The sequence below is a fragment of the Pan troglodytes genome, chromosome 7 (assembly GCF_028858775.2).
Source record: "Pan troglodytes isolate AG18354 chromosome 7, NHGRI_mPanTro3-v2.0_pri, whole genome shotgun sequence".
NCBI classification, from domain to species: domain Eukaryota; kingdom Metazoa; phylum Chordata; class Mammalia; order Primates; family Hominidae; genus Pan; species Pan troglodytes.
The window spans coordinates 59,899,543-59,911,146 of record NC_072405.2 but is presented as its reverse complement, the minus strand read 5'-3'; the positions used below and the strand labels follow the sequence as shown (position 1 = coordinate 59,911,146).

Here is an 11,604-nt window from a genome sequence, read left to right as displayed (position 1 = left end):
CAGGAAAATGTCTTGAGCTAAGGAGTTTGAGGCTCCCATGAATTACGATCATGGCACTATACTCCACCCTGAGTGATAGAGTGAGACTGTCTATAGACCTCTATAAAAAACAAACAAAAACCCCAAAATGAATGAATGAATGAATGAATGAGTTGGTGTGTTCAATAACTAGGAATGAAGAACACTCTTCCAGAACGTTCTGAAAGAAGGTTGAGGCAAAGAGTGAAGAGCTGTAAATTCCAGGGTGAGGAAATGAAATATATTTTGTGTTCCTGGAGCTAATCCTTGCAAGGTAATTGGAACTCTGATCAGGAGTTGGAGTCCTAGTGAGAACCATTTTTAAATAATTTGAGTATTGGAAACATTCACTTGGCCCTTTTATTTGGCATTTCATCTGTTTTTCCATTGATTCAGGTGAAGCGTTTTACCAGTGTGTCATCAGAAGTGGGTACCGGACTCAAATATTGGAGGGCAATTTCCCTTGTTTTATAAGATGGTGATGGGGATCAGTCCCTTCCAATGGTGTCCACAAGCACAGACATGGATAACAACACCCATTACTACCTTCTGTTCTTTTCTACAGCCACACCCAGGTTTTACCTCAAAGACTCATTTTGCTTGTTTTTGAGATAAAATTAACTTATTATCAAAACACTTAATACTCTGGGTGGCCCATTGAAGCCCAGCTCAGATGTTGCCTCAGCTAAAGATTGGCTAATTTTATTTTTAGCCTCCTGCCAATCTTATCAAACTTTTACTCAAACATACACCTTACAATTATGAGTTCAGTTTATCATTAATCTGACAATAAAAAGTTAAGAAGAGCTCTGATTTGTTTTGTTTTATAACAACACACGCTTTAGTAATCCTTTATAGATTGTTTCTGTTGTGCTTAAATGTACCATAGTTGTTTAGACCAGAGGAGGTCAAATTCCCTCAACCAACATGCACAAAGAATTGCGGTTGTAATTTCACTTCTTGTTTTCTCTGTGTGCCCATTTTACTTGCACTTATCCTCTCTTCTCTATCTTTTCTTTCTTCTGTCTTGGTCACAAATTAAAGCTAGCTTTCAATACAGTACCCAAGAGTCTTTTTTTATAAGCAATATGTTGAGTTTTATGTTTTTGGTAAGAATCCAAAATATAGCAACATTCACAGTGTCTTGGGTTTTTGTGTTTCATTTTTTGCAATAACCTTCCTACCTGGGCTCCTTGCCTCTCTTCTATCCTTCCAAATTGTCTAAAATGTAAATCTGATCATTCTTTAAATCACCCACCACTCTCTATGGATGGAAAATAGACTGTGTACTGGTTAGGAGCAAGGCCTTTTTTTTTTTTTTTTTGGATCTTAATCAGCATCTCAGCTGTGCAGTTTAACAGCTCTATATACTGTGGACATGTTAACAACTTTCTAAGCTGCAGTATTCTTACCTGAAACACAGGCTAGTTATAGTGTCTTATAGAACTACTAGGCAGTTAAGTGACACAGAGTGCATGCTAGCACTTCGACTCCTGCCTGCGCAGAGCAGGCACTAACTACATGGACCTGACGTGGGATTCTCTTTACACAGCTTCCCAGACTCATTACTGCTCTGCTCCCAGGCAGAGGGCATTGCCTTCTTACTTATTTATGCATTCATGTTTGTTTGAGACTATCGTGGATTTTATTCTTCATGTTGTGTGCTTTTCAGAGATTTCTAATTTTTTTTTCAATCAGAAATCAACAATGCAAAGTAATTTTTGAGATGAAAGAACCATTTTTCCTGATTAATTTAAGTGGTATTTTTTTCTTCTGAACTTCTGCTTAAACAATTTTTTTCTAAAATAACATATGCTACCTTTACTATGGAAAAAACCTATTTGTAAATGAAATAATAAACTAAAAATATAAATAGTTATGTTAAAAGTTTATTCTGATGAATATAGGTCATCCCTCCCCTATTTTTTAATTGAGTACTGATGATTTTTCTCTTATACTTTACTGCATTTTGCAAATCTTCTTAAATAGCATATACTATTTTTATGGGTAAAATCTTATTTTTTATATATTTTATTTTACTTTATTAATTTTATTTTATTGTGATAAGAACACTTAACATGAGATCATACCTCTTAACACATTTGTCAGTGTACAATACAGTATTGTTCATCTGTCCATTGATGGACACTTATATTGTTTCCATATTGTGCTAATTATGAATAATGTTGCAGGTAACATGGGAGTGCAGACATCTCTTTGATATCCTCATTTCAATTATTTTGGCTGTATACCCAGGCGTGGGATTGCTAGATGAAATGGTACTTCCATGTTGCTTTTTGAGGAGTCTCCATACTGTTTTCCACAGTGGCTACTCCAACCCACATTTCCACCAACGTTGTATAATCCTCACTAACATTTTTGTTATCTTCTGTTTTTTGGTAATAGTCATCCTAACAGGTGTGAGGTGCTATGTCATTGTAGTTCTAGAGGACATTATGCTAAGTGAAATTAGCCAGTCACAAAAGGAAGATATTGCATGATTCTGTTTATATGAGGTATCTAAAATAGTTGGATTCTTAGTGGCAGAGAATAGAATGGTGGTTGCCAGGGGCTAGGAGGAGGAAGAAAAGGAGAATTGTTGCTCAATGAGTAAAGCGTTTTACTTATGCAAGACAAATTAGTTCTAGAGATTCGCTGCACAACCTAGTACCCATAGTTAATAAATGGTACTGTACACTTTCAAATAGATTGAGAAGATACATCTCATATTAAGTATCATCATGAAAATAAACAAACAAAAACCAAAACAAACCACATGCACACGTGAAAAAAAATAAGGAAATTTTTGGAGGTGGTGAATATATTTATATTTAGTACTTTGTAATATCACAGGTATATATGCACATGTCCAAACTCATCAAAATGTATACATTAAATATATGTGTTTTTGTGTGTATCAGTTGTACATCAGTAAAGCTTAAAATGTAGTATTGTTGCCTATAAATACAAGGTTATACCTCTTATTTGTCTTCCTAATGCAGATGCTATGTGTCTTGCTTCTTTGCCAACTGTTCTGCTTTGAAAGAATGTGAGGAGCCTAACGGCAGCACCCTCACATCCTGCACCCATCTACCTGAGCAGAATGCCTGATGCGTGGCCCATACCCACACATATTTGTTAAATTGTGAATACTGTCCTACTCCACAACATCTGGGCTCACCAACATCAGCCACTTCCCCGTGTTCCCACGTGTGGTCTTTTGACTGTTGGTTATATCTTCATACATTCATTCATGCTTCTTCAGGATTAAATACCTTTGATTAGACACTGAAGATTTACAGAAGAGAGCATTATGAAAGTAAAATGTCCAACCATTTGCATTAATATTATCCCCAGCAACACTTGTACATTTAAACTGTTTTAACACAGTACTGTATAGAAGCTAGCATGTGGTCAGTACTGATTCATGGTGCCTCTAGCTCACAGTGCCTCAGAGGACATGGAGTTATCCAGTGACTAAACTATTGCTGTTGGTAACTTTTGTTATTTTTCTTTGTTTCCCTTTTTTAAATTCCCTGATTAATGTAAACTCTATACTATGTCTCTGATTTATGACTTGTTTTGTAAGCTCATAGAATCTACTGTTTCTGGCAAGCCATTTTCTTAGTAAACAATGGAAGACATATTTCAAATAGAATAAAGCAGAACAATTTTGAAAGTTATAATGGTTTCTTCACAAGGAATAACTTTTTACAAAATGTGGAAAAACGTTGAGAACTTGAAATGCAGATATCATACCCAATAAATCAAATCTATCTAAAAATATTTTTAACAATACATGATAATTGTAAATAGAAAGAACTTTCATTTATATTTCCCAAATTAGTTATTTGCTTCTGTTTTTTTGGAAGTTTCAGTAAACTCAAAGAAACATATCTTAAATTCAACCCAAGGTTACCTTATATCCTTTTATTATCAACAAGACTGAGCTATTTTGCATCAGGTTAAAGGTTAGATTTTTGTCACTCATAGAATCCTTATCTTATTTTAGTTCTTGCCATGAATTTATAATAGAGAAAGCAGCTTCCCTACCTGGCAACTGGATAATATGTTATATTAAATTTGTCACTGCTCTTTCACTGTTTAAAGTGAAATGAAGAATTCGTTAGCAAAAGAAATACTTTAAGGTCTAAATAATATATCAAATATATATGTAATACAACATGAAATTTCCTTTATGTCATAAGAAATACTTTCTTATCATTTTAGATAAATTACATGAACCAGATGTGACACTCTGGATTATCATCTTATCTGCCATTTAATTTTAATTTTGAATTCCACTCATACCATTTTCCTTTTAAGATCATACAGAACACCAATCACAATGCCTTGTACGTGCCAAATGACCAAAGAAGATTTGATGATATTTTAAAATTCTCACACAACTTTTATTTTTCAGCATTTTATTTGCTTCTTGTTATAAATAGGCAACAAGATAAAATATATGTGGGTGAAGATGCTAGAAATGTGACAGTTCTGGCAAAAACAAAGTTCTCCCAAGATTTCAGCACGTTTGCAGCGGAAATTCAGGAAACCATCACAGCACTCAGAGAGCAGGTTTGTTTTCTCCTCAAATAACATGTCCTTATTGTATGCATTGGAATAACTAAACATAAAAGATTTGTCCAGTAACTCTCCACAATTACAGCACAGTATCAGAATAATAAAAACCTATACTGGGAGTTGTATTGCTTTTTTTTTTTTTTTACTTTTGCTTTTTTAAAGACACAGTCTTGTTCTGTTGCCCGGATGGAATGTAGTAGCACAATTCTGGCTCACTGGAGCCTCCACCTCTTGGGTTCAAGTGATTCTTGTGCCTCAGCCTCCCAAGTAGCTGGGATTACAGGCGTCCGTCACTACACCCAGCTAAGTTTTGTATTTTTAGTAGAGATGGGGTTTGGCCATGTTGGCCAGGCTGATCTTGAACTCCTGGACTCAAGTGATTTGCCCTCCTTGGCCTCCCAAAGTGCTGGGATTACGGGTGTGAGTCACTGCACTGGCAGGGAGTAGTATTGTAATAAGAAGTGAGTTAGGGAAGGAGGCCTTGGGGAAACACACTACAAACAGGCAGAGAGCCTCATCCTTTCTACCTAACGCTCAGGGCTCTGATGGGCATGAATTTGGTCGGCACTGGCTCCGCTTGCTGCTTCCAACTGCCTCACCAGCACTTTTCTGAATAACTGTGAGCTTGATGCCTGCTTCATCTCCACAGATGGAGATAATTTTTAACAGCACGATGTGTACTTTTCTTATCAATTTTTCTTGGAGTAGAGTCAAAGAAGCTTCTTAGGAAGTACTGTTTTCTCTGGCTTTCTTTTTCTGACAAAGTTGTGGAAAACAACATTCCCACACCCCGCTATACTTTTGCTTATTTTGCCAGTTGTTCTGGCTCATGCCTTATTTCATTTTTCCAAAAACTTAAGGATGAATCAACAAGAAGGAAAAGACTTATATTAGAAATTGCGATGTAGATGTTTTTATTCAAAAATATATGTCTGATTTCTTTCAAGGCATGGTGCCAAGCTGTCTGCTTCTTAGACAGTAATGTCACTGTGAGGTATATGCTTTTCTTCATAGCATCAAAGCCTTGAAAGCAGAAAACACTGTAGGAGGATGGGCTGAGCCCAGGCTGTGCCATCAGGAAGTTCTGCCCTCACTATTGGCCTGACCCAGTCAATTTATTTAATCATTCAGAACAAGTATCCTCATCTGAACTTCGGGGCTATTGTGAGGATCCAAAGAGATTCTAGAACAGAAGGACTTTGTGAACTACAAGCCCCTTAAAATATGATTGCTTCTTTTGGATGTGAACGCGTCTAGTCCCAGGTGGAGGGGTGTGATTACCAGGTGCATATGCTTCCCTGAGAGGCTCACATTGGGAGGCTAAGCTGCCTGCAGCTGTGGTCTGTATCAGTGCCTTCACTTGACCAGAAATAGCCACCATTGAAATCACTTGTCCAATCTGAATCTTTTTTCCTTTTTTTTTTTTTTTTTTTTGAGATGGGGTCTCGCTCTGTCACCCAGGCTGGAGTGCAATGACATGATCTTGGCTCACTGCAACCTACCTCCGCCTCCCGGGTTCAAGCAATTCTCCTGCCTCAGCCTCCCAAGTAGCTGGGATTACAGGTGTCCACCACTGCACCTGAGTAATTTTTGTATTTTTAGTAGAGATGGGGTTTTGCCATGTTGGCCAGGCTGGTTTCAAACTCCTGACCTCAGGTCATCTGCCCGCTTCGACCTCCCAAAGTGCTGGGACTACAGGTGTGAGCCACTGTGCCTGGCCATCCAATCTGCTTTTTTTTTTTTTTTTTTTTTTGAGATGGAGTCTCGCTCTGTTGCCAAGGCTGGAGTGCAGTGGTGAAATCCCAGCTCGCTGCAACCTCTGCTTCCCAGGTTTAAGCACAGCCTCAGCCTCCCGTGTAGCTGGGGGACTACAGGCACCCACCACCATGCCCAGCTCATTTTTGTATTTTTAATAGAGATGGGGTTTCACCATGTTGGCCAGTCTGGTCTCAAACTCCTGACCTCAGGTGATCTGCCTGCCAGCCTCCCAAAGTGCTGGGATTACAGGCCTGAGCCACCATGCCCAGCCCAATCTGAGCCTTATAAAAATCTGAAAGACGTGAGGCATTGCTTCTAGAAGGTTACCCTTAAGATAGATAGCATGCAATGGTTGGGGTGACTGAGAACTCTGGACATCACAGAGTCCGGAAACCCTATTTCATCCTCGTGAGTTAATGTGTATCAGGGAAGAGATGTTATAACAGCAAAGAAAAGTCCTCAGAGCTGGGCTAGAGAAGGTGGGCCCAAACAATTTAAACATTAACTCATATATCACTCAACAAACTATTTTTTCATAAATTTAATTTATGGATTTACAGACACAGGTAGATTCCACGAGCAACATTTCAGTTCAATTTCCATTTCATTACATATTGGTGGTGATAATTGTGTATTTGATATGTGCTGTAGTGATTAAAAACATCCCAGAAATGTATGTTTTTAGACATACCCCAAGACTGCAGTAGTTGCCCCTTCTAGGTGTTTAGTAGCATTCTTAGTACTTGTCTCTAAATTTATCAAGATGGAGTGTTTTTGCCTGTTTAATTGTCTGTCTGTTCCATTCCATTGTTAATTTCTTAATAGTTGAGACTATTTCACAGGGGTATCTTCAGAGCCTGATACAAAGTCTGTGTTTAAAAATAGCCAGTTTCTTTGTGTTGGAATATGAAAAGTTAGCTCTAGATCTCTCCATAATCTAAGGTGTGTGACAGGCTGGACAAGGTTCAATGAGAGAATTAGAAGGTCCTGTGATCTCTTATAGAGGTCAGAGACTTACTCAAGCTATGACCAGGCTGTAGAGGTGGAAAGAAGTTGCAGCAGTTCCCAGTGCCTCATGTACACTGAGTGACATGTAGCAAATGCCTGACTGATAGGAATTAAACAATAAATAAACATGACATAGCACCAGCAATAAGAAATATTGACCAAAGCCAGAAATCAACCCAGATCATCTAAAGGGGATTGAGAAAAATAAAGAACCCAGGATAGATAGCAATGATAAACTGCAGATTTCCTGGGTGACTGTCAGGTGCAACTATAGTAGAGTGGGGAGCACCCAAAGGTAGATGGGGATGACGAAGACAGACTTTTGTGAGGGCCAACGGTCTTTTGAGATGCGACAAGCCCTGAGTATTTGTGAAATTAGCACTTACTACTGATCTGTCACTTACTATACTGAGACATAAATTTTAATGGTCCACATTGAAAGGTAGGTTGTAACAGTGAGCCTGTTAGCTGGAGAAGGAAATTTCTGATTGTTCAGTGTATGCCACTTTGTGGTTTTTCTATTACTCACCATTGTGGATGCAGTAAGTCCTGTGAAAAGGTTGCTTTTTACAAAAACCCTTTGTTTTGTGAAAAATCAGCATAGAGATAAAGGGCATGTGTATTTCTGGAAGTGAAATCAGACAGCGAAGAAATAGATTAAACAGAATCTAGAATGTTTAAGAGAATCTATATACCATAATGGGCCTCATCATGGGAGATTACTAATGTTCTTGAGACTCATCCTTTAGATGTGAGGGGATTCCAAACTTCAGCCAAAGATTTCTTACCTTTACTTCCTAACTCTAGGTGACATTACATTTATGGTCTGCAACATAAGGTCTATCTTGACATTTCACACTGTTGATGTTTTACTTTTGTTAAGTGACTTTTGAATGTCTAGGAATGATGATTTTTGGTCTTGATTTATCACCATGATGGCATCAAGCTAACCAAAGTGGTCTGCAAATTTTCATACATGTTATAGCTCTTGTGTAAGTAGTTGGGCCCAGTAAATTATATTTGTCCTTTTCATTTGATTCTGATTATTATGGGAATAACTAGAGCCATAATTACTCTCAGAACATTTTATTATTTCTATTTGAGATTGTATCTAGTTTACCTGACTGTGGAGAGGGCATGGATGTGTGTGTGTGTGTGTGTGTGTGCGCGCGCACGTGTGTGTGTAGGGTATATAATGAACAATGAAATGAGATATAAGAATTTGCACTTTTAATTATAATAAAAATGTTAATGAGGTCTTCACAGATATTACAAAAATGTGTGCATGCATGTACTCGAGGTACTACAAATAGGAGAGGTTTTAATAAAAGAAGTTAGAGATTCTCACAACTGTTGGAGCAGTGAGAACAAAGGTCATGGAAACAGCTACTGAAAGGAGCTCACCAGGAAGCCATAGCACATCTCAGTCATTTGTACAGGATCCCCAAGCCCAGCCCTTCTTTATGCATCTGCTGACAACTGCACTTAGGATAGTAACAGCGTCTCCTTCCAAATCTTATATCAGTGCCTCTCATTGGTAGACTCTAACCCAAAACCACAAAGGGAAAGAGATCCAGGAGAGATGGTACATGAGGCCAGAAAAATACTTTGTGGTCACAAAGACAGAATTCTGTTCTGAATGCCAATTACATAAAACAAATAAACAAACTGATATAAACAGAGATATGGAGATCACTATGTCAGCCACTATAATTTGTTAATCTAAAATTAATTAGGTCTGGAAAAAAACGCATACATTAGAACTGTTCCAGAAAATCCAGCCTCCTCACTTTATTAAACAAGTAAATGTAGATGGTTGAAAGGAAGGAATAAAAGATACTCCAGAGGCTTTCTTAAAATTAGGAGACAGGTAATGTTATTACTAAATAACAATTATAGAAGGTGAAACAGTTAAGATTAAATAGGTTATGACATATGTAAGGAACAGATTGATGTTCAGTGTGGCTGGAGATTAGCTAATCAAGATTGTCAAAGCAATGTACAAGGTGCCTGGTGAGGCAGAAAGTTTCTAGATGAGAAGACCTAATAAGCTCATATTAGATTTTCTTCTGGACTCTAAGTATATGAGGAAGGAATATATATTTTTTCTTCTGGATGGATAGGAATTCCAGGAATTTATCCATCTCTTCTAGGTTTTCTAGTTTATATGTGTATAGGTGTTCATAGCAGCCTTGAATGATCTTTTGCATTCCAGTGGTGTCAGTTGTAATATCTCCTGTTTCATTTCTCAGTGAGATTAATTGGATTTTCTCTCTTCTTTTCTTGGTTAATCTTGCTAATGGTCTATCAATTTTATTTATCTTTTCAAAGAACCAGCTTTTTGTTTCACTTATCTTTTGTACTTTTTTTAGTTTTGATTTTGTTTAGTTCTGCTCTGATCTTGGTAATTTCCTTTCTTCTGCTGGGTTTGGGTTTGGTTTGTTCTTATTTCTCTAGTTCCTTGAGGCATGATCTTAGATTGTCTGTTTGTGCTCTTTCAGACTTTTTGATGTTGACATTTAGGGCTATAAACTTTCCTCTTAGCACCACCTTAGCTGTATCCCAGAGATTTTGATATGTTGTGTCATTATTGTCATTCAGTTTGAAGAATTTTTTAATTTCCATCTTGATTTTGTTTTTGACTCACTGCTCAATCAAGAGCAGGTTATTTAATTTCCATGTATTTCCATGGTTTTGAGGGTTCCTTTTGGAATTGATTTCCAGTTTTATTCCACTGTGGTCTGAGAGAATGCTTGATATGATTTCAATTTTCTTAAATTCATTGAGGCTCATTTTATGGCCTATCATATGATCTATCTTGGAGAAAGTTCCATGGGCTGTTGAATAGAATGTGTATTCTATGGTTGTTGAATGGAGTGTTCTGTGTATATCTGTTATGTCCATTTTGTTACAAGGCATAGTTTAGATCCATTATTTCCTTGTTGATTTTCTGTCTTGATGACCTGTCTAGTGCTGTCAGTAGAGTATTGAAGTCCCCCAGTATTAATGTGTTGCTGTCTATCTCATTTCTTTGGTCTATTAGTAATTGTTTTATAAATTTGGGAGCTCCAGTGTTAGGTGCATATATGTTTAGGATTGTGATATTGTCCTGTTGGACAAGGCCTTTTACTGTTATATAATGTCCCTCTTTGTCTCTTTTAACCACAGATGCTTTAAAGTTTGTTTTGTCTGGGTGTCTATTTTCATAAATGCTTTTTTCCACCCCTTTACTTTAAGTTTATGTGAGTCCTTATGTGTTAGGTGAGTCTCCTGAAGGCAGCAGATAGTTGTTTGGTGAGTTTTTATCCATTCTGCAGTTCCTTATCTTTTAAGTGGAGCATTGAGTACATTTACATTCAATGTTAGTATTGAAATGTGAGGTACTGTTGCATTCATTGTGCTCTTTGTTGCCTGCATACTTTGTTTTTTGCTTTTGCTTTTTAACTTATGTTTTTGTTTTATTGGTCCTGTGTGCTTTATGCTTTAAAGAGATTCTGTTTTGATGTGTTTCCAGGATTTGTTTCAAGATTTCGAGCTCCTTTTAGCAGTTCTTGTAGTGGTGGCTTGGTAATGGTGAATTCTCTCAGCATTTGTTTGCCTGAAAATGACTGTATCTTTCCTTCATATATGCTGCTTAGTTTCGCTGTTTACAAAATTCTTGGCTGAAGATTGTTTTGTTTGAGGAGGTTGAAGATAGGGCCCTACTCCCTTCTAGCTTGTAAGGTTTCTGCTGAGAAGTCTGCTGTTAATCTGATAGGTTTTCCTTTACAGGTTACCTGGTGCTTCTGTCTCACAGCTCTTAAGATTCTTTCCTTCATCTTAACGTGGGATAACCTGATGACAATGTGCCTAGGTGAAGATCTTTTTGCAATGAATTCCCCAGGTGTTCTTTGTGCTTCTTGTATTTGCACGTCTAGGTCTCTGGCAAGGCTGGGGAAGTTTTCCTCGATTATTCCTCCAAACATGTTTTCCAAGCTTTTAGAATTGTCTTCTTCCTAAGGAACACCAATTATTCTTAGGTTTGGTCGTATAACATAATCCCAGACTTATTGGAGGCTTTGTTCATATTTTCTTATTCTTTTTTCTTTGTCTTTGTTGGATTGGGTTAGTTCAAAGACCTTGTCTTTGGGCCCTGAATTTCTTTCTTCTACTTGTTCAATTCTATTGCTAAGACTTTCCAGAGCAGTTCACATTTCTAAGTGTGTCCAAAGTTTCCTGAATTTTTTATTTTTA

General features: G+C 37.4%; 1 protein-coding gene across 3 annotated transcripts in view; it reads left to right on the top strand.

The window, feature by feature from the left end:
* The window catches only part of PXDNL (peroxidasin like), a 497,888-nt gene that overhangs the window by 473,223 nt on the left and 13,061 nt on the right, over positions 1-11,604 (top strand). For 2 of the 3 annotated variants that reach the window (XR_010159545.1, XM_519754.8), the window contains exon 21: positions 4,470-4,599. Coding sequence is in view for 1 of the 3 variants with exons in the window: in XM_519754.8 (XP_519754.6) it covers positions 4,470-4,599 (130 nt within the window). In the remaining 2 variants the exon portion in view is untranslated. Of the gene's footprint in view, positions 1-4,441; positions 4,600-11,604 lie in introns of all 3 variants that reach the window. The other variant, XR_010159546.1, reaches the window with a different exon arrangement.